The sequence below is a fragment of the Octopus bimaculoides genome, chromosome 8 (genome assembly GCF_001194135.2).
Source record: "Octopus bimaculoides isolate UCB-OBI-ISO-001 chromosome 8, ASM119413v2, whole genome shotgun sequence".
Taxonomy (NCBI): domain Eukaryota; kingdom Metazoa; phylum Mollusca; class Cephalopoda; order Octopoda; family Octopodidae; genus Octopus; species Octopus bimaculoides.
Genome location: NC_068988.1, coordinates 14,652,510 through 14,679,162, shown reverse-complemented (window position 1 = coordinate 14,679,162; position 26,653 = coordinate 14,652,510). Strand labels below are relative to the sequence as shown.

The 26,653-nt window shown below is 36.4% G+C and overlaps 1 protein-coding gene across 7 annotated transcripts in view; it reads left to right on the top strand.

Annotated features, from left to right (window-relative positions):
• Positions 1 to 26,347, top strand: part of LOC106867173 (F-BAR domain only protein 2) — a 189,726-nt gene extending 163,379 nt beyond the window's left edge. For 6 of the 7 annotated variants that reach the window (XM_014911966.2, XM_052969958.1, XM_052969956.1 and 3 more), the window contains 13 exons: positions 593 to 614; positions 845 to 902; positions 2,223 to 2,273; positions 4,601 to 4,737; positions 5,994 to 6,061; positions 7,666 to 7,841; positions 10,214 to 10,407; positions 13,162 to 13,364; positions 14,877 to 15,032; positions 16,613 to 16,745; positions 18,277 to 18,479; positions 19,077 to 19,306; positions 25,552 to 26,347. In XM_014911966.2, coding sequence (XP_014767452.1) covers positions 593 to 614; positions 845 to 902; positions 2,223 to 2,273; positions 4,601 to 4,737; positions 5,994 to 6,061; positions 7,666 to 7,841; positions 10,214 to 10,407; positions 13,162 to 13,364; positions 14,877 to 15,032; positions 16,613 to 16,745; positions 18,277 to 18,479; positions 19,077 to 19,306; positions 25,552 to 25,595 — 1,675 coding nt within the window. In that variant the 3' untranslated portion in view covers positions 25,596 to 26,347. The remainder of the gene's footprint in view (positions 1 to 592; positions 615 to 844; positions 903 to 2,222; positions 2,274 to 4,600; positions 4,738 to 5,993; positions 6,062 to 7,665; positions 7,842 to 10,213; positions 10,408 to 13,161; positions 13,365 to 14,876; positions 15,033 to 16,612; positions 16,746 to 18,276; positions 18,480 to 19,076; positions 19,307 to 25,551) is intronic. The other variant, XM_052969957.1, reaches the window with a different exon arrangement.
• Positions 26,348 to 26,653: the final 306 nt, after the last annotated feature.

Sequence of the window (26,653 nt, the reverse complement as noted above, 5' to 3'; positions counted from 1 at the left end):
TATATATATATATGTATGTGTGTGTGTGTGTTTGTTTGTATGTGTTTGTTCCCCCAACATCGCTTGACACCGATGCTGGTGTGTTTACGTCCCCGTAACTTAGTAGTTCGGCAAAAAAGACCGATAGAATAAGTACTAGGCTTACAAAGAATAAGTCCTGGGGTCAATTTGCTCGACTAAAGGCAGTGCTCCAGCATGGCCGCAGTCAAATGACTGAAACAAGTAAAAGCGTATTGTAAAAGAGGAAGTGGTAGAGAAATTAGAACATTTGATCAGTTGATATAGAACTGAGTTTGAAAAACATATTCTTGGTTTGGCTGATGCCATCTCTCCTGACTAAATGATAAAGAAAATATGTTAGTGCTTTAGGTAATGAAATTGCTCCAGCTGGGAATCACAATCACTGACTTAGTTCAGTGACCTTATGGTTTCATGCTATAACTATTTCCACAATGACGACGACGACAATAGTACCAGCAACATTTAATTTATTATGCTGTATCATTATTTAATCTTTCAATTCCTGTTTATATGAACTTCATGTCGTATTTTTATTGATCTTTCTTGTTTTTTTTTTTTTTTTCCCCTACAGAGAAACTGCTAGTAGCAACGGTGTAAGTACCTTTTTCAATGATTTTTTTAATAAATTCTTGTTGAATAATTTGGGGTTCTATTTAATCATACATATAACAACAAATTAAATTCAAAGTGAAGATAAACTTACATCAAACTTATCTTTCTGTATTGTGTGTAAGGACATTTTGAAGTCCAGTCTTCGTTATGAATATAAGTTTTTGATCATTTAATCGTTGATGTTAATTACATTTCTTAATTTTTTTATTAGGTAATACCTGATGTTGATGAAGAAGGTTACAGTAAACAACCCGATACTCTTTTAGACTGTATCCTTATTATTGCTGGCAGAATTATGAGCATGCCTGACAAAATGCTTGGTGGCATTTTATCTGTCTTTACATTTTGGGTTCAAATTCTGCCAAAGTCGGCTTTGCTTTTCATCCTGTTGGGGTTGATAAATTAATACCAGTCAAGCACTGGGGTCACTCTAATCAACTAGTCCCTTCCCCCAGAATTTCAGGTCTTGTGCCTATAGTAGAAAGGATTATTATTATTATTATTATACATGTCACACAGTATACAATATCGTAAGGTTGTTGATTGAAGATATTGTGTCTACCGGGGGTTTGTACTGTTTGTCAAGTTGCAACAACGACCTCAGACAGACAGTACTTTACGCAATATGCGTGCAGTTCCAAGTAATGCTGACTTTTGCAATACATCTAGAAATGCTTCCAATCAGTTAAGGTCAGTAGCCAGTAGAGCCGGTGCCTGGTATTGCATCAGGGTTGATTTAGATATTTTACTTTCATCATCAGCTTCATTGTAGTCATCATTGTCATCATCTTTGTCATTATCATACATCAGTTTTCCTTGCTGGCATGGATTGCAGAACTATGACTTATATATGTTTCGCACTTGTGCCAAAATTTGAAACCATTATTATTTATTATTATTAATATTATTATTCATTAGCAGGCTGGGCGAAATGCTTAGCGGCATTTCGTCTGCTGCTACGTTCTGAGTTCAAATTCTACTGAGGTCGACTTTGCCCTTCATCCTTTTGGGGGTCAATAAAGTAAGTACCAGTTGAGTACCAGGGTCAATGTAATTGACTATCCCCCTCCCCCCAATGTCAGGCCTTGTGCCTATAGTAGAAAGGATTATTATTATTATTATTAAGACAGGGCTGGCAGAATTGTTAGAGCATCAGAAAAAATGCTTTGTGGTATTTACTGTGACTCATTATGTTCTGAGTTCAAATTCTGCTGGTGTTGTCTTTGCCTTTCATCCTTTTGGAGTCAATAAAATCAGTACCAGTGAAACACTGGGGTCAGTGTAATCGATTAGTCCCTTCCCCACAAATTTCAGGCCTCGTGCCTATAGTAGAAAGGGTTATTATTATTGGTAGCCTACATCACTATGTTTCACATATATAAAATTTGCTGGCATTCCACTGAAAGTATTTATTTGTATCATGCCATGTATTGTTGTTGTGTAACAACCCCCTCCCCTTTCTGGAGTTTTGAAAATATCATTAGTAATTAAGATTTCTCTTTCATAATTATATTTTTCTTCTAATGACTGACATGAAATATATATCTTGTTAAATCTATAGATTTGTATTTATCCTTAACTTTTTGTATTAAATGGAGACAAAACAAGCTGGTGCTCTAGTGAAAGTGATAGTGATTCAGGTAATGTATTTTTAATTACTAATTGTTAATTGCTGCAATATTTCATCAATTTGACCAGCTGTCATTAGTTCAAACTTACCTCTATTTGAATCTTGCTCCCCTTTATTTTTCTCATATAGCTACTGACGGTAGCTGTGTGAAAGAAATAATATAATATTTAAGATAATTAGATTGATTATATTTAGTTCAAATACATTATACAGAATTATTTATTGTATACTACTTTATATACTACAAATATGAAGGTTTGTTTGGATAATCCAATATCTAAACACAATTTTTTTCTTTTCATTTTGTTGTTTTACATTCATTAAAAAGCAAACAATAGCAACAAAAAAGAAAGAAGAAAAGAAGCTAAAATACTAATATGGGCAGAACAGTTTTAATCAAAACAATTGCCTTTCCAGCATTGTTAATCATTCAACTCTGGTGAACATAATGTAACAATGGTATTTGGTTTACACAGAGTTATGTCCCATGCTTAATCTCTTTACTAAGATGTATACACTTGGCCAGGTATCAGCACGTTAACCTCACAGCCTTGTTGCTGTTTTGCTTTATCTCTGTCTTTATAGCCAAAAAATTATACTGATATAGTTGGGTATAATTTGAAAATTGTAATTGTTTTTCATATGAAAATTGAAGAAAGAAGCTTTAAATTGTTGTTTTCTTAAGCTTCAAAAGTGAAAGCTTATGGTTTGGTGATTAGGTTGTTTCACTCATGATCGTAGTTCTGGTTCCCAGAATGGGCTGTGCATTGTGTTCACATTGCTTCTGTTCACTCAGCTGTAAATGAGATCCAGCAATAGCTGGGAAGTTAACCCTGTGACAGGCCTGTATCCTGTTCACTGGAGAGGGTTGTAATCTCAGCCATGGGAATCGGGTTAAGCTCCTACCTTATGAGTCCTTGGTCTCATGACAGACCTAAGCTTCAAAATGCAGGGAGTTCAGAGAATGATTTTGTGTCCTCACTGATACTATATATATGTATGTGTGTGTGTGTGTGTGTGTGTGTGTATTATAGTTCAGTTGGCGTTAAGATATTCAATGCAAAGGGCAGTAACTATATTAACTTGTTAATAATTTTATAGTTAGGATGAAACAACACTAATCACTAACTAATAAGATTATTTAATGGGAAGTCCCTGTGAAAATTTCATGATTATATGGAAAACTAATTTTATAAAGAAGAATTATGAAGTATGAAATTTCTTTTGAAAAAAATTTTTTTTTTGTTTTGTTTGGTTCTGAAAGCATTTGATTCTTGAGATGTTGTAAAATCCAGTAATTTTAGAAAGTGCAGAATCATTGCAAACTCTGTTCTTTGTTATTTATACAGTTATTACCTCTTCTTCTTTGAAAGCTGTTACCTATTAGTTTTATATTTACATTAAGATTTAAACAATATTAACTATGGAATAAAAGTGAAGACATATTATAGTTAAGATATTATTCTACTTTGGTATGACTACAGTGGTAACAGGCCATTAACAACCTGTATCAGATGTTAAATTTTGGAGATTTGCACAATCTAGCAGAGGACAAAGCCCACTTGGCCAGATACCTCTCCTTTGGTTTGACAAGGATCTATCTAGCTGCTAGGCTGTACTGAGTTTCAGTGTCAGCCTTGGCATGTTTTCTAAGGCTGGGTGCCCTTCTCAATGCCAACAATCCCTTACAGTTTGTACTGGGTGTGTTTATGGTGCCAATGGCACTAATGGAGTCACTAATTAAGGTGTAAGACAAAAAAGAACAGGAAAGGGACCCTCCCTCCACTTCTCACCATGACTAAGTGCATGTGGGTATTAGAGGGGGTGGCTTTATGTCAGATATTGAGAGGCTAAAGTATGATAGAAGGACAAGAACAGGTGTCTTTTCATAGAGGTAATACATAGCTATCCTATGTTATATAAGTGATGATAATTAGGAAGATGAAAATAAAGAAGGAAGATGGTAGTGATAGTGTGCCAGAGGACACTTTGAAGGTAGGTGAGCATAAGAGAGGATAGGGTCAGGGAATCTGAGGAGGGTGTGTAGTTTCATTAAGAATGTGAAGGGAGAGTAACAGATAGTTAAGAGAGTGGGGCAGGGGTGGATGTATTCAAAGGTGTGCAAGAACGGTGCTGCAGTTGGTGGTGAATATCAGTTAGGAGAGGAGATACAGTGAGAGAGATAGCAGTGACTGAGGGAGGAGGACAAATCATAAGGTAGTGGGATGATGTCCAAAGTGTTATACATATTCGGGCCTTGTGCCTAGAGTAGAAAAGAATATTTCATGATATTTATTTATTCTAATTGTTTGCAAATGTTGTTTTTTTTTTTTGTAGAAGGTGACTCTGATCTTAAAAAAAAAATAAAAGTTGAAATCCGCCCACTCAGCCCAAATGGTTCCACGCCAACTGGAACGGTAGAAGACATCCGTGCCTCCATTGAAGGATTGAGGCTGTCACCAACAGTGCCCCATGTAAGTCTTTAACTTTATTGCTTATATAATCCCTGTTCTGTGAAGGTGCGTGGCTTAGTGGTTAGGGTATTCAGCTCCTGATCATAAGGTCAGGTGTTCAATTCCCAGAGACGCGTTGTGTCCTTTATTTCACATTGCTCCAGTCCACTCAGCTGGCAAAAACGAGCTGTACCTATATTCCAAAGGGTCAGCCTTGTCACACTCTGTGTCACGTTGAATCTCCCTGAGAACTATGTTAAGGGTACATGTGTCTGTGGAGTGCTCAGCCACCTGCATGTTAATTTCTCGAGCAGGCTGTTGCATTGATCAGATCAATTATAACTCTCACCATCAAGCTAATCCCTGTTCTACACACCCCTTGCATATAAAGATGTGGCCATGCATTTGCTTAAATGTCATGCACATATGCTCACTCTTATTTTGATTGGTGAAAGGCATATACAGACATTTTTTCCATTGATTCTTTGATGTCCCCTCTCTCTCTTTCGGAGAGGCACAAGCACATACACAGACATATACACACACGGCAGTAACTTCCGCCTACCAAATTCAATTACAAAGCTTCGGTCGGCCCTGGACTATAGCAGAAGACACTTGCCCAAGGTGCCACGCGGTGGGACTGAACCCGAAACCATATAGCTGGGAAGCAAGCTTCCTAACCATGCAGCCATCTTTTACTTGTTTCAGTCATTAGACTGTGGTCATGCTGGGGCTCTGCCTTGAAGGGTTTCAGTCAAATGAATTAACCCCAGCAGTTATTTCTTTAAGTCTGGTACTTATTCTAATCTTATTTGCTGAACTGCTAAGTTACAAGGACATAAACATTGGACACCAGTTGTCAAGCAGTGGTGGGCAACAAACACAAAGACACACATATACACATGACAGGCTTCTTTCAATTTCCATCTACCAAATCCACTACCAAAGCTTTGGTTGATCTAAGGCTATACATAGAAGACACTTCCATAAAGTGCCCTGCAGTGGGACTGAACCTCAGAACTATGTGGTTGGGAAACAGACTTCTTACCACACACAACCATTACAAAAGACTATTTGGATTCTTCTCTCTTTTTATCTGTGATGTTAGACTTTCAGGATATATACCTGTCTAAGAAGAATTACTATGACCTTTCACTTCCCCAATTTTCCTGGGTTTTGTTTCCTGCTAAATTTCTGATGTATTTCTTTCCTTTATTTTCTGCAAGTTGATTTTTATGAAGATCTCTTGAAATTTTTCTTTCTTTTCCATTCTTCAGAAGCGTCGCTGTCAAACACCAGTAGACAAGAAAATGAAACGATCCCAGTCTGAATCTGATACATTAGAGTGAGTATCTTTTTTTTTTTTTTATTGTCTTCAGATGTAATCTATCAACAAAAATCTATAATTTATTACATGCTTGAAACTGTACAAAATGTTCCCAGCTATAAGTCCTGCAGTTGTCTGTACTTCAGTTCATATCATTACTATAATACTTCTATGCTGATGTTTCTATGTATTGCTACTTCATAAATATTTCTCTCTTGACCACATTTTGTGGAGAATTCTAAGAAGAGCTCCAGTTGCAAATGTTAGAACTTATTCATGGCTTTTGTCTGGGTTTTATGTAAGATATTGAAGTAGCAAGAAATTATGGAAATTACAGAATATTTATTTATTTATTTTTGAGTATGAACCCAGTTCAAAAAGGGACTGTTACTGATAATTGCTAATGTTTTATATTGACTATATGCAGCAGAAGTTTTTAGCACCCAGGGACAAAAGCACTTAGGGAACTCATACCTCCTTGATCCTATCTTTGGTAATGACTATAAGATTAATTTGAATCCCAATTGAAGTTATCATTCTATATCTTGCTTTCATAGTCAGATCAAGTCTAGTTGTGCTTGGAGCCAGTGTCTTAAATAATCATTAGTTTCTACAGTTGGGCTTTGGGAATCAATGTCACAATGGAGCTTAGGGTGGTAATCCAATATGACCACATGGGTGGGGTGGGGCAAGGAATTGTACCTCCCTTTATACCTGTTGCCAGGGCTGATCGACTTTCCTTGCTCCCTCTCTTGTTAGCAATTATTTGTTAGCATTTCCTAAAAAGCTATTTTGCCTTGTGTTACGCTGTTTTAACCATCACCACCTTTGATGTATAGTATCTGCACTTGCCAGAAGTTATTGCTTTGTCTTAGTGAATCTGATAAAAAATTATCTGATACTTTAGAAATTTGAGTGAAACACCATTTTGAGTGTGGCCGTTGCCAGTACCGCCTGACTGGCCCTCATGCCGGTGGCACGTAAAAGCACCCACTACACTCTCGGAGTGGTTGGCATTAGGAAGGATATCCAGCTGTAGAAACTCTGCCAGATTGGAGTCTGGTGTAGCCATCTGGTTCGCCAGTCCCCAGTCAAATCGTCCAACCCATGCCAGCATGGAAAGTGGACGTTAAACGATGATGATGATGGATGAAATTGAAAGAATAAAGCATTTTCTTTAGGGACAGCATTGATTAGAATACATCGAATTAGTTCAGGTAATATGTTATTATGCTAATAATAATAAGAATAAAATCAAAGATACGACATATAAACATAGTCTTATAAATTGCTAGAATACACTTGTGGCCAAAAGTTTGGAAAATTTAAAAAAAAATTTCAATTGTTATGCCCAGGTAAAATTCCATTAAAATGTATACAACCTAGAGATATATTTACCTAATAACTAATCCAATGGTTCAATATCTAGAAGAAAAAATAGGCAAAATCAAAAATATAGTTCTAGACTAAATTGCTTACTTTTAATAAATAGAAACTAGTGCATCACGTATATCAAAATATGTTCCAGACTTTTGGTCATGACTGTATATGTGCTATCTTGTTCTTTTTCATTTTTATTGAAGATTAAAGACATAAATAAATAAATCTTGTTTTATTTGTAGCCCTGGGAAACCCAGTCATGATCTTTTGAAACTGGATTTATTTAACACAAGTGCTGCTTCTACGCCAACTGGTGGAAACAATTACAATATGCAATCACCATTTGCCCCCTCTTCACAGACAGATGTAACACTCCAAACATCAGACAGTGGTTCAACAACAACTCTTTCAAGTTCTAGTAAGTTTTCATAATCCTCATCAACATATTATTTCACAAGTCTACAGAATTTGAGGATGGAAAATGTATCTGTTAAATAGACAAGTGTTCTGAAGCATTTTTTGGGAGCTGAATTTAGATATGCTGTTTGATTTCACCAACCATGCCAGGATCTCTGTGTACACACTACTTTGATGTTTCACAAAAAAAAAAGTGTAGTTTTCCTTGAGTTTATGTCCTGGTCTGACTTTGAAGCAGTGGGCCAAAGTATGAAAAACGTTTCATTAACACCTTTCCTTTGCATAAAGTAAAGTAAAATTATGAATATAACTGATTTCATGCATAGATAGTTTGTGGTAAGATTTGCCAGAATGTGGAATGTTTTTTACCTACTGTATAGAAAATACAAAAGGAAGCCTTATGGTTGTTCTAACCTATTGATACAGAATCTTAAGCACAAGTAAATCTGCAATTTATATGTGTATAACATGATATCCCTAAAAAAGCGTCAAATGTGTTTATGAAGGAAGAAGACCTGTACTTCTCAGCAGAAGTGTTAAGACCGGTCCCTCTGGTGGTGTAAAGTACTCATGATTGTGCCACGTAAAGCGCCTGTACAATGCCAGGTAAAAATGCCTGTGGGTGCCACATAAAAGCATCCATGTGGTGCCATGTAAAAGCGCCCGTGTGGTGCCATATAAAAGCGCCTGTGTGACACCACATAAAAGTGCCTGTATGGTGCCACGTAAATGCACCCAGCACACTCTGTAAGGTGTTTGGCATTAGGAAGGGCATCCAGCCATAGAAACCATGCCAAATGAGACTGGAGTCTGGTGCAGCTCCCCAGCTTTCCAGCTTGGTCAAACTGTCCAGCCTATGCCAGCATGGACAATGGACACTAAATGATGATGATGATAAAGGAAGAAATTTCTGTTTTTTAGACATCCTTGAATGTTTTAGCATTGGGCAGTCCCTTTTTATACCCCAACATCCCAGCTCGCTTGACATCTCTTCTGTATTAGCTTCATATCTTGGTGGAATCTTTCTCTCTGTTCATCACTTAAGTCTTCCATATTCTGTAGAAATTTATCCAAGTGACTGAACAAAAAATGTATCTTGATGTTCATTTTGCATCCCAGCAAATGAAAAGACCAGAGCATTTTCTTACCAATTTCCTCGTAATTGGTTGTTTTGTTGTTGCCAAGAAAGTTTTTTTTAGGGATATCATTTCAAATTTTGGCACAGGGCCTGGGAAGAGAAATTGATTACATTGACTCCAGTACTTAACCGCTACCTTTTTTATTGGCCCTAAAAGGATGAAGGAAACGGTACAGTCAACCTCAGCAGAATTTGAACTCAGAACTTAAAGACAGATGAAATTCTGCTATGCATTTTGTCCAGCATATTAACAATTGTGCCAGCTTGTCACCTTTAATAATAATAATAATAATAATAATAATAATAATAATAATAGTCCTTTCTATTAAAGGCACAAGGCCTGAAATTTGGAGGGAAGGGACTACTTGATTACATCGATCCCAGTGTTACACTGGTACTTAATTTATCGATCCCGAAAGAATGAAAGGCAAGGTCAACCTTGGTGGGATTTGAACTCAGAATGTAGTGATGGGCGAAACACTGCTAAACCTTTTGCCCGGTGTGTTAATAATTCTTTGTTTATAGACAATGAGGGTAATTGCATTGTATACAAGAAATGTTAAAACTCAGAGGTGGGTAGATTTTATAAAAAACATGTGGAGGGGATGGGGAAAGATGTTATCCAATAAATAATAACTGTTTGTAGGCCAAGGACAAAAGCCACAAATATATATGCAAGGGAACTGGTATATATATTTACCAACTTTTAATTTCCTTCCTTCAAGAGAATTGTTCTCAACAATTGAAGCTTATATTAAAAATTTCCCATCATTCTCTTGTTTGTCATTACTTAAAGTTCAATGTCAGAGTTTATCTAAAAACTAATTTTTATTTCTTTGTTTTACTATTTGCAAATCAGATGAATTTTGTTGTTCTGATTTCAGATTTTTTCGTTGTTATGTAGCTGTAGTATTTCCAGTTGTGGCCACCAAGTTTTTGGTTTTTTTTCATAGCAAATCTATAAATATATTATAGAACATCCCTTTTTTTAAAAAAAATATCTTTGGAATTGATGGAGATTACACCTGCACTTCTCTCAAGTCGAATGATTGCATAGAAACTACCTTGTTGTTGATTAGTCTCCACTCAGCCCTAATGAAATAAACCTAAAGGCATCCTAGCCTTGAGCATCCTCTCCTATTTTTCACTGTGTAAATTATTCCTTCACTTTTGTATTGTTGCTGAGAAATTCCATATTCAAACGTCATTTTTATTCTTGTCTGCTGTATTTACAGATGCCAGTGATGCAGCCATTACTAGCCAACCTAATCAAGATCTATGTGCATTACCTTTACCCCCTAATACCAAAGTAGTTGGCACTTCTAGTCAAACCACATCTCCAGTTAGTCTGGGGACTACTGCTGCCCCACAAACTACCTTTCCTCATCCTCCTAGACCTCCTTCACGCACTAAAACTCCTTTACCACAGGTGAGTAGTTCTGATTACTTCAGTTCCTCTCCTAGCTTGGTTGACTCTCCTCTTAGCTTCTTTTACTGTCCCATCCAGCCTCCACCATCTCATCCAAAATACAACCGCAGTCGATCTTCTCTGCCTCAGATAATAAATTATGACTGTTTCGATCCCTGTGCAACCACCAGTTTTCCTGATAGTCCTAAGTCTCAAAGCTGCCGTCCTCAGTCTGTTCCCTCCTCTCCGAGTTGGCATGCTTTTAATCAGGTAAGTCATAAATTAGTAGGGTATATCTTTGCTTTGCTACACACTGAGGCTAATGTGCACATCACTTCATCATTCATGCATTTGATGTCTCAGCATAGATTGGCTTTCATCATCATTACTAACAAGAACACAATAGGTGAGAGACCCAGATGTTAATATTCCAGCATCGTCACCATTTTTATGAATGTTTGTCCTGCTGTCACGAGTGAGTGGATCTTCTCCTGTACCACTTCGTACCATGCATTGACAATGTTTGTAAATTCTTTCATGAGATTCAGTTTCTTGAAATCAATGTCCACCATTTCATGCCATGCCTTCTTGGTTTCCCTTTTCTACAACTTCCATCCACTTCAAACAATGGCATTTCTTTTTACATCTGACATTCTCCATCTGTATCAGTAAAGTCTTTTCTCTTGCACACGATGACTAATTCTTCTTAAATTCAGTTTGTTCCATACACTAACATTACACATCTCATGGAGCACTTTTACTTCATTATTTCCAGTTGTTGTAAATATTTTACATTCAGTGCCCTTGTCTTGCTACCATGCAGTAATCACACCCTGAATACAAGCATCATATAAGCTGCTTTTTATTGTGAAAGAGAAACCCTATGCTACCACCAACAGTAATAAGAACTTTCTGAACTTAACCTCATCTATTCTTTCTCTGGTTACTAATGCTTTCAGACCAGCCACCTCCACTGCTATTTAGGTCTCTTAGGTAATGAAGGCAATTAGCTATTTCTAGGGAGTTTCTCCTACCATTTACTTCATATGAAGTCCACTCTCTTTGCTAGATGTCTTGTGATCCCACCTCCTACTCCTTTTGTATATCCGTATAGATACACAATTCCATCTGGAATTCCTACATGTTTCTTTCTCTAAGTTGAGTTTGGTTATTTCCCTTATGGTAAGCAGGGTCCTGTTTTCTTCTCAAAAACTCGAGCCTTTACTGACCTTACTTTGAAGCCTTTGATTCTAGATTTTATTTCCATGTTTGAACTTCTAAATCTTTTGTATGCTGATGACCTGGTTCTTATAGCTGAATTTGTAGCCATTCCCATGGACAGGCAGGCTTAAATTCAAAATTGTCTCAGTTTTGAGGACTATATTAAACAAGGTTGGGGTTTAAGAACTGAACCTTGATGAATCCCTACTTGCAGGCTAAATTAACCTCCGAACTCATTGCTCACTCTGACCTTGCTGGCTGCACCTATCTACATGGTTTAAAAAGCCCTCATAAGCTATTTGTCTACTTTTAGTTTTCTTAGTGACCATCAGATTGTAGAATTTCAAACCTTGTCAGTTGCTTTCTCCGGGTCAACAAATGCCACATTTAAAAGTTCACTCTTAAGTACTTTTCCTGCTGTTGTTTCATTAAGAAAAGGGTATTAGTAGTTCCTCTTTCTGGCACAAAGCCAAACTACATCTTATCTAGACTAATTCTCTTTCTCATCAATCATACTGTAACCCTTCCTATAACTTTCACAAGCCAATCTTCAAGTTGATGCCTCTGTAGTTAGTTGTCTTTGTCTAGTGCACCTCCTTTACCTTTGCAGCAGTTTTTGATGATGCTACTATATCAGTCATTAGATATGACCCCACTCCCTGTACTACCTGACTGACTATATGAGTGACACATGATCTACTTCACCAGGTATTTTAATCATTTCAGGGACAATACCCGATGGTTCAACCCACTTCCATACCTTCATATCCTTCATTACCTTTGTTATCATGCCACTGTCAATGTCTGGTTCCTTTTTAAGTATCTCTCTGCTATGCATCCTCCTCATTCGACCTCATGTAATATCACTTCCTTGATACTTTCATTTTGGTGTCAGCAAAAGCAAATGTGCCATTATCATTCTATACATACTTCTCCCCAACATCAGTTTGATTTTTTTTCTTCTACAATGCCTTGCCGTCCAAAACAGCCCAAGTCTCTGATATGCGTGTCACAGAGCGTCTTCTCTCCTTGCAAAGTATAACTGACACTTGGTTTCTCTTGTAGTTACTTGATATTGCTTTTTGCTGTCCCCTTTCTTTTCAGTCCTGTCTTGTAACTTTAAAACAAACATATATAACTACATTATACTTATTATAATTTTAGTCACTTCAATTGATATCTTCTTTATTGTTTTTCCAATAGACAATTTAAATTATTTTATATCATGAGTGAACCCTACCATAATCCCTTATACACACCTCATATCCCTATTGTCATCATTACAATGTTGTTGCTATTCTTGTCATGGTTGTCTTAATGATTGCTAAACTTTTATTGATATTATTGCCAACATTATCATCATCATCCGAACATCCCTAATTCTGACAAAATTTAATAACTGTTTATGCAATTGTTTGACTGTTTCAGTTTTCTTATTAAATGTTGCAATATTTAAAATTTGATGCTGTGAAAGGATTTTTTAAAGTTCATTTTGTCCTTAAATTTTTTTTTCTTTTTTTAATGATTTTTAAACATTTCTTTGTTTTCTGCTAGATTCCTTTACGTCCTGGACGGACAAGCCCTGCAACTCTGATCTCACCTCCTGATAGCACAGGTTCCATGTTCACAACTACAGCGTCACTCGGATCATCTCGTGGTTCCAGTCCACTAACACTTGGTATGGCAGATACTGTTCCCATGGCAGTGGCCTTTACAGAAAATATAAATGCCTTTTTCAAAGGAACAGATGCTACCAAGTAAGTACTCAGATGTATTCTTCTTTTTGAATCAATAAACTATCTCTCTACCTAGTTCGTCCCACAGCATGCCCCAAGACTATTTCCACACATTTTCCCCATTCATGTTGATCTTCCATAATGGTCCTCAGCTCTTATACCCCTTCTATACTAGGTCGTCTTCTTCCTTCCCCTCCTGGTTCTTCCTTACGTTGATTGCCAGAGCACTAGCTTGTTAGCAGTTTCATTGGTCCATCCGATGCATTGTCCAGTTAGCCTCATCCTTCTATGCTATATCTTCAATGTTACTTTTGGTAGTCCCTGGTATAAATCGGTGTTTGTTGTATGACTCTTCCAGGAGACATTGAGTGCCATTCTAAGCATCCTCGTATAACAACCGTCCAACTGCTTCTTCAATGCTTTAGTGAGTATCCATGTTTCAGCCCCGTATAGAAGAACAGACTCCGCTATTGCCAGAAACAACCTCACTTTCAATTTCCTTCCTAACTTTGAACTCCATACCTTTCTCAGTATATGACATGCGCTCCAGGCAAGAGCTTTCCTTACTACGATTTCTTTTACAGTACTTTATGCCCTCGTACCAAGGTATTTGAAATTTTCAACTACCTTCAGCGACTTACCGTCTCTCTCACTTTCACTGACACAGGCATTTCGTGGTTGAATACTTGCATCTCTGTTTTCTTTGCATTACATTACAATCCTGTTGATCCTCAAATCATAGTGTTTATGCAATATCTATAAATAGTGCAACTTAACTTATTTTACTATGGATTGCATTGCAGTTACTAAGGTAGATGTACTTGAATAGTGACATATTGAATTGGTTGATTATTAGTAACTAGTTTATATTATCTCCGTAATATTATTAGAGATATGACATAGCTGTGTGGTGTGTGCAGGCATAGCTGTGTGGGTTCAGTTCCACTGCACAGCATTTTGGATGAGAGCTTTCTACTATAGCCCCAGTCCAATTAAAGCTTTGGGTGTGGATATTTGGTGGATAGAAACTGAAAGAAGCCTGTTGTAAATTATATACATTTAACCTTCACCACCACTTTAGTGCCTATTGGTGCAGATGCTTTTTTAATTTTTAATGCAAAAACATTATTAAAAACAAATATATATATATATATATATAATGCCATCCGCCGCCAACGGTGGCAGCAGGGAATCGGGAGTCGCAGGAAAGGGCGCTTGCCAGGGAAGTGGCGGAAGGAACGGGAATTCCTCCTTATCTTTCGTTCTCGCTCCTTCTACTTTTTCCGGCCCGATTAGCATGCGCATGCCACTCAATCCTCCGTCTCCCGCAATGCCAGACCATCAGCGTTGTGAAACGCTGCGCCGCCCGCCCCGAATCATGCAGTTGACACGTAACGGAGCCCGACAGCGGCAGCAGCAGCAGGAGAGGAGCAGTGAGGCCGCATGCCAATAAAAAGGACATGCACACACACACTCTTAATATATTTTTTTAGCATATCCAAATCATATATATTTGTTTACCTTTACTTTCAGGTGTACAGTGACTTTGTCTGGAAATTTGATGATGTCGTTTCCTGCAGGTATCATTAAAGTGTTGATAGAAAACCCATCTCCCTCCATGTTAAGTTTTCGTTTGAATGGTACAACACGTCTAGATAGCATCAGAATCAATTCCCAACTCATATCTCAGTAAGTACCTGTCTTACATTACTAATCATTTCTCTGTGTTTTGGCCTTGAATAATCAGCATTTGTATTAAAGCTGAACGTCTCCTTCTCTTGATATTATTTCTACTCTAGGCACAAAACCTGAAATTTTTGGGGAGGGGCCAGTCGATTAGATTGATCCCAGTACGCAACTGCTATTTAATTTATCGATCCCGAAAGGATGAAAGGCAAAGTCAACCTCAGCAGAATTTGAACACAGAACATAAAGATAGATGAAATACTGCTGAGCATTTTGCCCAGCATGCTAACGTTTCTGCCAGCTTACTGCCTTTCTTGTCTTGATATTGCAAGATTGTTGTAAATGAATGTCATTCATTTCCAATATTCTGCAAAAAATCATGTCTGGCCATGGGGGAAATATTACCTTGCTTGGAAACAGATATGGATTGGCAGTAGGAATTGCATGTGACTGTAGAAAATCTGCCTCAATAAACTCTGCCCAACCCATGCTAGCATGGAAAAGTGGACTTTAAAATGATGAGGTGTAAGTGAATAAATGAATGGAAGTTGCTCTCAGCGCATAGTTGGAGCTGCGTTTATTGATTAATAGTTTAACTTAGCTCCTGATGTTACTTAAAATTTTGTGGTTGGATTACCTCTGACATATGGTGACAAATATATGTATAAAAATCCAAATATGTAGTACTATCATTTTCTTTTGCTTATTTTAACGATTTATTTTAAAATGCCATAGAAGAGATGACAAAGGACTGAGATGTTTGGCACCTTGTTGTTTTCAAGGGGATCTGTCCACCACAGCAGAACTGATTCTAGTGATGGTGCCACGTAAAAAGCACCTAGCAGACTTTGTAAAGTGGCTGGTGTTAGGAAGGGCATCTGGCCTTAAAAACCATGTCAGAACAGACAATGGAGCCTGGTGTGTCCCCTGGCTTTACCAGCTCTTGTCAAACTGTCCAACCCATGCCAGCATGGAAAATAGACATTTGTTGATGATAATGATGATGAGATGGGGATAAATCCCTTTAGAGAAATATAAAAGATTGATGAGAGAAGGTTTTGCAAGCAGTAAACTTTTCTTGTAAATGGTTTTGGGATTTTGGTTATGCGAGCGACGAGGAGAGGCATCCCTAGGAAGCACTAGCAGTCTTGGCTAGGTGCTGCTCATCAGCTGAATGCATTTCAATCAAAAACTGGTGTAATAAACATTGGTGATACTTTGCCCCATGCAGAAACTGCAGGAGCCACTTGGATGTAATGCAAGTGTTGGAAACTCTTCCATGTTGTCTGCATCTATCTGAGAGAGGGTCACAAGCATTTCACCCCTTAGCCTGTACACTTAACCTGAGTGGGGCACCAAAGAGTGAATTAGCCTTCGCTTGTGGAAAGGTTCCACCGGCTACTTTGACCTGGTTTCAGCTGCCATACCTATCTCCTTGGGCTTTCATCAGTTGCTTGGATCCATTCTTAGCATTTATTCTTCATTTCCTTAACCACTTTAATTGGATTTATTTTACTCTTTAAACCATGAGCCTGTGAACACCTTTAACTCTCTTTTTTGTTTATATCAATTGGTTCTTTCAGGGACACCCAACAGAGCACATCCAATAGTTCGATATATATATTTGATATGACTGCTCTAACAGAACACCTTCGTGCTCAAGGAGAGATCAATAAGTCAGCATCGTATTTCAATGTTGATATACTGAAATATCAGGTAGATAAACTTGATTTTCCACTTCCACTTTTCTGTTATGTATATTTGTAATACAAAAGATATAATTTTTATTATTTGAATCATCTAAAAAGAAACAAAATGCAGTACTTTTTAAATTTTGTTTCGCATGTCTTGGTGTACCTTATATACGTACATATTATTATTTTTGTTATAGTTAAGAGTAGTCAGTTAGTAGAATAACTGAATGCCAAACAGACTTTGATGTATTTCGTTACACTCCTTTATATTCTTCTGATGTTGAATTTCCTTTTCATCTTCTTGGAGTTGATGTATCGGTAAATTATGGGACGGATTTAATTGACTACAAAAACGAAAAAAAATACCGGAAAAGTACTGGGTTAGATTTAATTAACAAAAATAAGTGACAGGAAGAATACTAAAGTGGATTTCTATCAATTCTATCTTCCCACAGAATTTGTTGTCAGATATCACAGTTCGTAAATAATTTTATTGTTAGACAGGTAGATCTTCAGATATAACATTTTGTGTTTTTTGCTTTTTATAGCTAAGTCACATGAAGAAGACAGAACTCATTGGTCTTTTTTAGGGCTCCTTCCCTAAAATAGATAGGCAGAAGGGAGTAAATTACTTTTGAACCATTGGCCCAGCCTGAATGATTATAATATTGTAGATACCCCTAAAGGCACTTTTTAGCCATATAGTGGTGTTATACCAGAAAGCTTATTTTATTTCATGTTACCTACATAAAAAACAGCTTCCTCTACTATTCTGATGTTCAGTGGCTGGATTTCAAAAGACATTCAGTTTCAAAAACATTTATTTACATCCTTTTTTCAAACGTCTTTGATGCCATCCTGCCTGTGACCGCCTCTGGTTCTATGGTACAAACTCAAAACCTTTCATCAAAATTTTATGTTGGCTTGACTTCTGTTATTCTGTTATAAAAGACTTTTAGGAATCAATTAAGATGATGTTTGGCTACCACATCAACAGGTAGCACTGACATATAAGTTCCATTGCTGGTTGTTGTTTTAAGCAGGTCTCATCAAAGGCATTCCAGTTGTGACTATTCCATCTTGTATTCTACACTCTCTGAGTGGTTGGCGTTAGGAAGGGCATCCAGCTGTAAAAACTCTGCCAAATCAGATTGGAGCCTGGTGTAGCCATCTGGTTTCACCAGTCCTCAGTCAAATCGTCCAACCCATGCTAGCATGGAAAGCGGACGTTAAACGACGATGATGATGATGATGATGATGGTGATTCAAGTATCATTCATCTTTGACCACACTATTCAATATATCCTGAATGGTTTAAGATGGTCAAATGTGATTTGATTTGAGATGGATTCAGCAGCTATTTCTTGCAGATCAAACAACTGCATAGCGCGTATTGTGTGGACTTGGTTTGTTCTCTTGCTAGTTTATTGTTATTAAATCTCAGATCACAACACAAGAACAACGTCGATTCAAAGACAAAGATGCTGCTACTGTTGTTTGCTTTTGGTAGAGATATTATTAGTTTTGTTTCTAAATGTATTTTTGTTTTCCAGGTAAAACCAATGCCTGGTGTAGACAACACACCTCTGCCTTTGGTAGTCTACTGGAAGTGCACTTCAACAGTTACCAACTTCCGACTGGATTATAAGTATAACCCTTGTTCAATGTCAAAGCCTGTCGCTCTAAAGAACATCCAAGTAACGGTTCCAGTCAATGGAGATGTGGTCAACATGCAAAGTATCCCTAATGGAAACTGGTACAGTATTGAGTTAGAATATCTTCAGAGCTTTACAGCTTATTTGTCTGTTTGTTTGAAGTATAACACACACACACACACATTGATATAGGTATGCACATTGATATACATATACAGACATTGACGTATATGCACACATTCATATGTGATGACATACACACACACACACATATAGACACATAAACACATATATTGAAATAGATATTCTTCCATGCTTGTGTACACAATTTTGTTCACAAACCTGTACATGTATACACATTTGTATAAATGTTTGCATATGTTCACACACTTGCTCTCATACAAGTATATGTCTATATTTATTCATATATGGTGTTAAGAAGGCCATCCAGTCATAGAACCCCTGCCAAAGCAGATACTGGGACATGATGCAGCCCTTGGATCCATCTAACCCATGCCAGCATGGAACCTGGACATTAAATGATGATGGTGGTGTATGTGTGCAGTCTATAGCATTCATCTGGAAGCCCATACACATGTACAACATTAACAGTTTCCACATGCCATATTGTACATCAATACAGTCTTCATTTTGGGTCATTTCGAGTTTTAGTTTATTCCACTTCTCTGTTCCACCAGGAATGCCGAGGAAAAGCGGGCAACATGGAAGTTGGATGATATTTCCGAAATGAGTGAAAACGGCACCCAAGGGAACATCCGTGCAAAATTCGAAACCAGTAACGGACCTAGCACCCCTTCACCTACTGCCTTGCATTTCATTGCTGAAGGGGCCACACTATCTGGTCTTGAATTTGAACTTGTTGGTTTAGGTTATCGGCTGTCATTGGTGAAAAAACGGTTTGGAGCAGGTTCGTATACTATAGGAATGTGAAACCTGAATGCTTTTATTTTGTTTTTGTTTTGTTTTTCCTTAGAGAACATGCACAGAAAAAAAAAGAAAACATCCAAACAAGCAACTAGAAAAATAACAAGAGTGAAAAGTATTAATCCTAATAGATCTACATAGACAATAATCCTAACCCAAGCTTTTTTTATTTACTCCTCAAATTCTCTTTCACCATTCTTTTAGAAAAATATATCAGATGCAGAAGAAAAAAAAAATCCTGTCCTCTGACCATGTTAATATTCCATTTACACCTTTGTGATATTCTTGCTTGTCAGTATATCTGCTTCATTTATTTATTTCCCCACCTGAAACTTCACCATTCCTTTATTTTCAAGATTTGTTGACTGTTTTCTTGCAATGGGTTTCCAAAATTTTTTTTTTTTAATCTTTTTTTTTTAATCTTTTTTTTTTGTATATTTCTTTTGCATTTTAATTATGCTTATCAAATACTTAGGTAATTTTTGGAATTTTTTTTTTTTTCTGTTTTTTAAAATCAATTTTTAAGTTAAGCATGTATGCACACAGACATGCACATTTTTTCTCATGCAAAAACTAAAAGGAAATCCCTGCTATTGGTTATTTTATCCTAATTTATTTTTGTATACTTCCAATTGAACACACACACACACACACACACACACATTAATTCTCCCATGCTTTATGCTGTATTATTCAGTTTAATTCATTCACAACCCTGCTGTAAAAAAACAAATTTCAATAAAATTACAAAAACAAAAATAAAAATATTTATGTTTGTGAGAGACAGATGACCTAAAGAGTAAAGTGTTAACCTACAAAATCATGGATGTTGAGTTCAAATCCTCTACAAGCACTTAGTGGTGTTCCAGGGTTGGACTCTTAATTATGAATAGGTCAGTTCCTCTATTTGGCATCAGACAGTTTATTATCTACCACTAAAAAGATAATTCCAAGATTGTCTAATGTCACATGTGAAGAAATTGTCATCTCACCATAATCATCTGAGTTTTGGTGTGATGTAATTACTTAATGAGCTTCTGCTTTGTGAAGACTTCACTTCTAATTATTTACCAATTTATTTATAATTGTAGCATAGTGGTGCCATGGTGTAATTTTACTACGTTCTCGTTACTATTTTAGATTCTCTGCTTCTTTTGTGTTTCATGCCATGATGGAACACAAAGAAAGGTTTGCTGGTCACAACATACCCTTATCATTCTCTAGTTCTATGTCAATATGGTAAACCATTGTTGACTATTAATTTCATCAGAAATGCTGTGGAATGGCTTAAATTCTTGGCTGGAATAGTTTCAAGGATTTGGGTAATACATCATTGTTCATAGCTTACCATTTTCTCTCTAGTTCTAAGACTCCATGTATTTTTAAATATTGATCATGGTTATTTTTTTACATCCAGTTTTATATTTAGTTTTTCACAGCAACCTATATGCATTAGACATTTACCTACTGTTAGAACAACAGCAGCCTTAATATAAGCTGTTTGATTATTGATCCTATTGTTGACCTCATAATCTGAATGTATGAGTAGACAGTAAACTGGGACAAACAATGATATGCCTTAACTGCAGAAATGCTATAATTTAATGAAGTTTTTCTCTTCATGACTGTAAGATCTATTCTGCAGTGCTGGAACCATGCATCAGCTATGCCTTTCTACAATCAGTTATATTGATTAATTGAAACGATTGTAATCAGTTAATTTAAGCATGTATGTATATAAATTATGTAAATTTATTCATTTTACCAATAGTTCTCACTTGTGTGTGTATGCGTGTTGAGATGTAAACATTTCTGAGTCATTGTAGATATCATCCTATTTGTTTGATTAGTAATATCTTAACCGTAACCAATAACTTTTACTTAGTGTCTCTATGAGTATACCATGAACCATGTAAATATATTGACTTTTTTTAGCATAGATTTCTGATCAATATTTTTTAAAGTAAAAAATAACAATGAACTTCATCACAAGAATCCAACCACCCCTGCCCCTGCTAATCTAGCAATAAACATATATCACGCCATGTAATTAAAAGAATTTAGTTTCTGTTCAGCTTTCCATTAAAAAATTTTTTTCTTTCTTTCTTTCTTTTTTTTTTTTTTTTTTTTTTTTTTTTTTTTTTTTCAATGCATATCATTTTCTAACATTTTCACTCAAAACGTGATGCCATATTGAGTTTGTAAAAGAAGACAGCTGATTGCATGTATGCGTGTGGAAATAGCTGTATCCAATACTATTAATATTCCTTTTTATCATCATTATTATTAACATTTCATTTTATTTTCATTACCAATTTTACTAAATACATCTTTAGATTTCATAGATTTGTCTTGATTTCTTTCTTTGAATTCCATAGCTGTGCTTCAGCTATAACTTGTAGAGAAACCATTCTCTTTCTCTTTTTCTTTCTGTCTCTCTGTATCAACACTCCTTTCTTTGATTCTTATCTTTCTATCTCTCTTTACTGATATTCTTACTCTAACTACTTATATTGCACCACCTCCCACCTGTCTCATTCGTGCTTTTTCTTTTCTGTCTCTTTCTTCTATACCCTCTTTGTTTTTCATTCTATCTGCACCTTTGTGTCTATATATATATTTATGTATATATTATGTAAGGAGGTGGCTGTGGAAGAATTTTCAACATGTTCCACAAAATGCTTAGTGACATTTCTTCCAGCTCTTTACATCCTGAGTTAAAATCTTGCTGATGTTAACTTTGCCCTTCATGCTTTTGGGGGCTGATAAAACAAACCCCAGTCAAGTACTGAAGTCAAAGTAATCAGTGTGCTCATCCCCTCAAACTGGCTTGCCTTGAATCCTGCAACAGACGAATGTCTTGTTCAGGGGAAATATTGTGATCTTGGCCACTTGTAAGCCATGGAAATAAGTCGAGCCTGATGAGTCCTAGGGCTTGAGCAAAAAAGAGAAATATATATTATGTTCATTATAACTGTATCTCTAGCCATATTGCTGTGTGCATTGGGCATTCATTTCTTTATATCTACTTTATTCTTTTGATGAATGTGTCTTCCTTTTTACTTTAAAACAGCATTTCTCAGCCGGAGTTCCCCGGAACCCTAGTGTTTCACAAAAGGTTCCTAGGGGTCTCGTGAGAAAGAGTGAGATAAGCTAATGCTAATTTCATGATCATAATATTACTATACATGCACAACATATTATTGGTTATTGTAATATAGACATTGTCCTATCTAACCTATCATGTTATCCAAAAAAGAATAACAACGATACATACATATATATATGATATTTAACACATGAACTATGATGAAAAAAATATGAGAAAGATATAGTGTATAAGTTTTTTGTGCAGGGGTTCCTTGAGACATGTAATTTATTTTAAGGGTTATGCAAGGGTAAAACGAAACACTGTCCTAAAGCAATCATATACATCTCGGATTTCTTTTTCTTCTCACATTTATAACCTTACTGTGGCCCCAAATACTGTGCGAAAGTGCAGCACCACAATCAACAAGTTTTTTTATTCTTTCCTTTACTCATTAGTCCATAGGTCTGTAGCCATGCTGGGGCACCACCTTGAAACGTTTTTAGTCCATAAAGTTATCCCCAACTCCCATCACTTGTCTGGTACTTGTTATTCTCTTTTTTATTGAACTGTTGAGTTCCGAATTCATATACAAAGCCACACTTGTTGTCAAATAGTGTGACACACACACACACACACACACACACACACACACACACACACACACACACACACACACACACACACACCCCTCTCTCTCTCACACACACACACACACAGAGGACGGGCTTTTGCACAGTTTTCATCTATGAAATTCACTAGCAAAGCTTGGGACTGACTCAAAACCACACAGTTGCAAAGCAAACTTCTTCACCACAAAGTCATGTCTGCACCAACTACAAAGGAACAGCATATGTTGTATTCTGGCTGAGTCCACCATGCCCACCTCTGCTCAGTTTGGCACTAGAATCTATAGACATACATGCATAAACTGGATAGTGTTCGACTGTCAATCTTCAATCCAAATGATACATGACTACAAGTCAGATTCTGCAAAGATATCACATAATTTAAAGATGGTTTTATGGCGGCATCCTTTGCTGTTCAGTGGAGTATCTGTGTGCCTTAAAACTGATCAATCTTGGCCGACCAGGGGCTACTCAACATCAATGATATAGATAACAACAACAATGATATAGATAAGTTCATCCATTTAAGTAAAATTTAGTAACTGCGTGTCTTGTCTGACCTTCCTCTGTAAAGTAAAAACACAGACCTCATATATGTGTGAGGCTCATACATGCAGCTTATACTCAAGGCTCATAAGTGAGACTCCTACATGAGGCTTATGCATAAAGATCATACATAAGGCCCATGCATGAGGCTCATAAAGCTCGTACATGAGATTTATGCATGAGGCTTGTACATACATGTATCCACATAAATACATCTTTCCATTAAAGAGAACTAGAAAAAGAGATATTTTTGTTAGAATTTTTTTCTTTTACGCTGAAGATTTTCTATATTTTAGTAAACATTCTGCATTTGATTTTTAACCCATTAAATAAACTCAACAGTATTATGTATATCTGGAAAAAAAAAAAGAAAAAAGCAAAAAAAGAAACCGAATATTTCTTCATATTTCAAGTCTCTCTCTCTGTTTCTCAAATGTAGTAACTGTTTGAAATTTTAGCTACTGGAGTTTCTTTTGTCACTCACTTGGAAGAAAACAAAACTCAACTCTTTCTCTTTAGTTTCCTGTAGCACAAGTTTCCTGTAGCACAGATAGCAAAAAGAGTGTTTGTAAATTGATTCATTACAAGTGCATTATTAACACTATACAGCTTTATTTTCAACTCTTTACAAATACTTGAGTTCTATTAACCACCTTTTTCTTTTTTGCTTTGCTTGTCTTAGTTGCTTTTCTGCACTATTAACATAATATAATATAATATAATATATGTTAGATTGTGTAAAACAAATGAGGAAACAAAGTATTCAATGTTTGTAGTAGAGTTTAATTATTAATTTATTAATTTACCTGGAAGTTAAAGCTTCACTTTGTCTCTGAGATTGCAAAGTGAGAAACTCAGAGCAGCAATCTGAAGCTTTAGTTTTCAGCAAAGGAAATTGTGTGTGTGTGTGTGTGTGTGTGTGTGTTGATATAAGACATTGTGGTGCAACTATTTTGGCACTGACTATTTGGCATCACTGATTCAATGCTGACTTATTTGACATTAGATATTTTAGTGTTTCTCTTGTTCTCTCTCTCTCTCTCTGTCTCTGTCAGTATATTTTTCTTTATGTATATGAAGAAAGGGAAAGTGTTTGTCTCATTTATTTATTTTTTTAATCTTTTACTTGTTTCAGTCATTAGATTGTGGCCATGCTGGGGCACTGCCTTGAAGAATTTTTAGTCAAATGAATCAACCCCAGTACTTTTGTTTTTTTAAAGCTTCGTACTTATTCTATTGATCCCTTTTGCTGAACTGTTAAGTTATGGGGACATAAACACACTGACACTGGCTGTCAAACAGTGGTGGAGGACAAAGACCCCCCCCCATATATATAATATATATATGATGGGTTTCTTTCAGTTTTCATCAACCAAATCCACTCAAGGCTTTGATCAGCCTGAGGCTATAGTAGAAGACACTTGCCCAAGGTGCCACACAGTGGGACCATAAATTGTCTCAATTCTTCTCTCTCTCTCTCTCTCTCTATGTGTATACTTCTGTACGTATATGCATATTTGTGTGTATGTGTTTATCTCTACTGCCAAAATGTACTGTCATCAAAACAGGCTGAATGTCCAGCCAGTCATGCCAAATTGTCAGCATCCAAAGAGCTGTACTAATTGCCTCATTCTATGTGTGTTTGTTTTACAGAGAATTACATGATGTTATAATTGGTAAAGTGTTTTAAATATCTTTTTAAATATTTGTTAATTTGCTAAGCTTTAACATTTTCATATCATAATAACGTAATTTGTAAACAGAAGAAAAAAAAAAAAAAGGAAAACCTGCAAACTATTAATTAAGTAACGTCGTTACTTTCTTCTTTGCTTTGCTAAGCTGCTTTGTCCTCTTGCGCATGTTGTTATTGTAGAAAAAAAAAAGTCCTGTGAAGCACAATACGTATACATATGCCTTGTGACAATATGTGTGCAAATGAACAACTCCATCCTACTTGTGTTTCAGGTAAATATTCTGTGGAGCCTGACCCCGACGCAAAGTACACCTAACGTATTCCTTTCAACCCCGTTTTTGACTAACATCGCCGTGGCTAGTTGGTTCCGTTATATCAACCTTGGCTACTCCTTTACCTCGCTGGCCCAGTTTTTCCCTCCTTTTTTGTCTTCTCTGTGTTACCTAGCAGGAACGTGGGGTCTGTGCCAGGCATGACCTTCACTCCCTCCCAGAGAAACTGGAATAGCCAATGACATCAACAGAAAGCTTACTTCTATCTCCACCAACACTACTACCATCACAACCACCACCACTACCATCAATGTCATCACCACTACTACCATGAATACTATGACCACCACCACCACCACCACTACCACCATCACTACGACCACCATGATAATTGCAATTATTATTACTTCTTTTTGATTTTGATAACTCAGAACAAAAGTTAAATATTTACAATAACAATTAACAAACTGTTAAGGACTTTGTTAGAGAGAGATATGTATCTAGTCCTTTACCTGAGCTCCTATTTATTCAGCATCTTTGCAGCTGTTTCGGGAACAGTTGCTGTTACAGCTCTTTAAAACGACTGTTTTTCTTGGAAGCTGTATTTTATAAATTGACTAAACTGGAGGATGTAGCCATAATCTTCCTTGTCGATATATTGAAGCCATGTTATTTTCAAAGAAAAAAAAAACAGCACAAAACAATACAAAATGAAACAAACAAAAAAAGAGAGAAAGAAAGGAAGAGAAGAAAGCACAAAAATTAAGCTTGAAAAAAAAACAAAAACAACAGCAAACATGAAGAAGACATCAACAAAAACATTCTACTTTCCTCCATTCCCCCACCATCAGCTGGTAATTAAAAGTTCTAATGACTGCAATAAATAAACGATTATTTATACATTTCTGGAGGAAGACAGTTTGTTTGACAAGCTGTGTGAATCTGATGTGTGAGGTGGACAATATGGAGTTCAGCCCATGTATGTGTGTGTGTGTATATGTATGTGTGTGCATATATATATATATATATATATATACACACACACACACACACACACACACACACACACACACACACACACACACACACACACACACACACA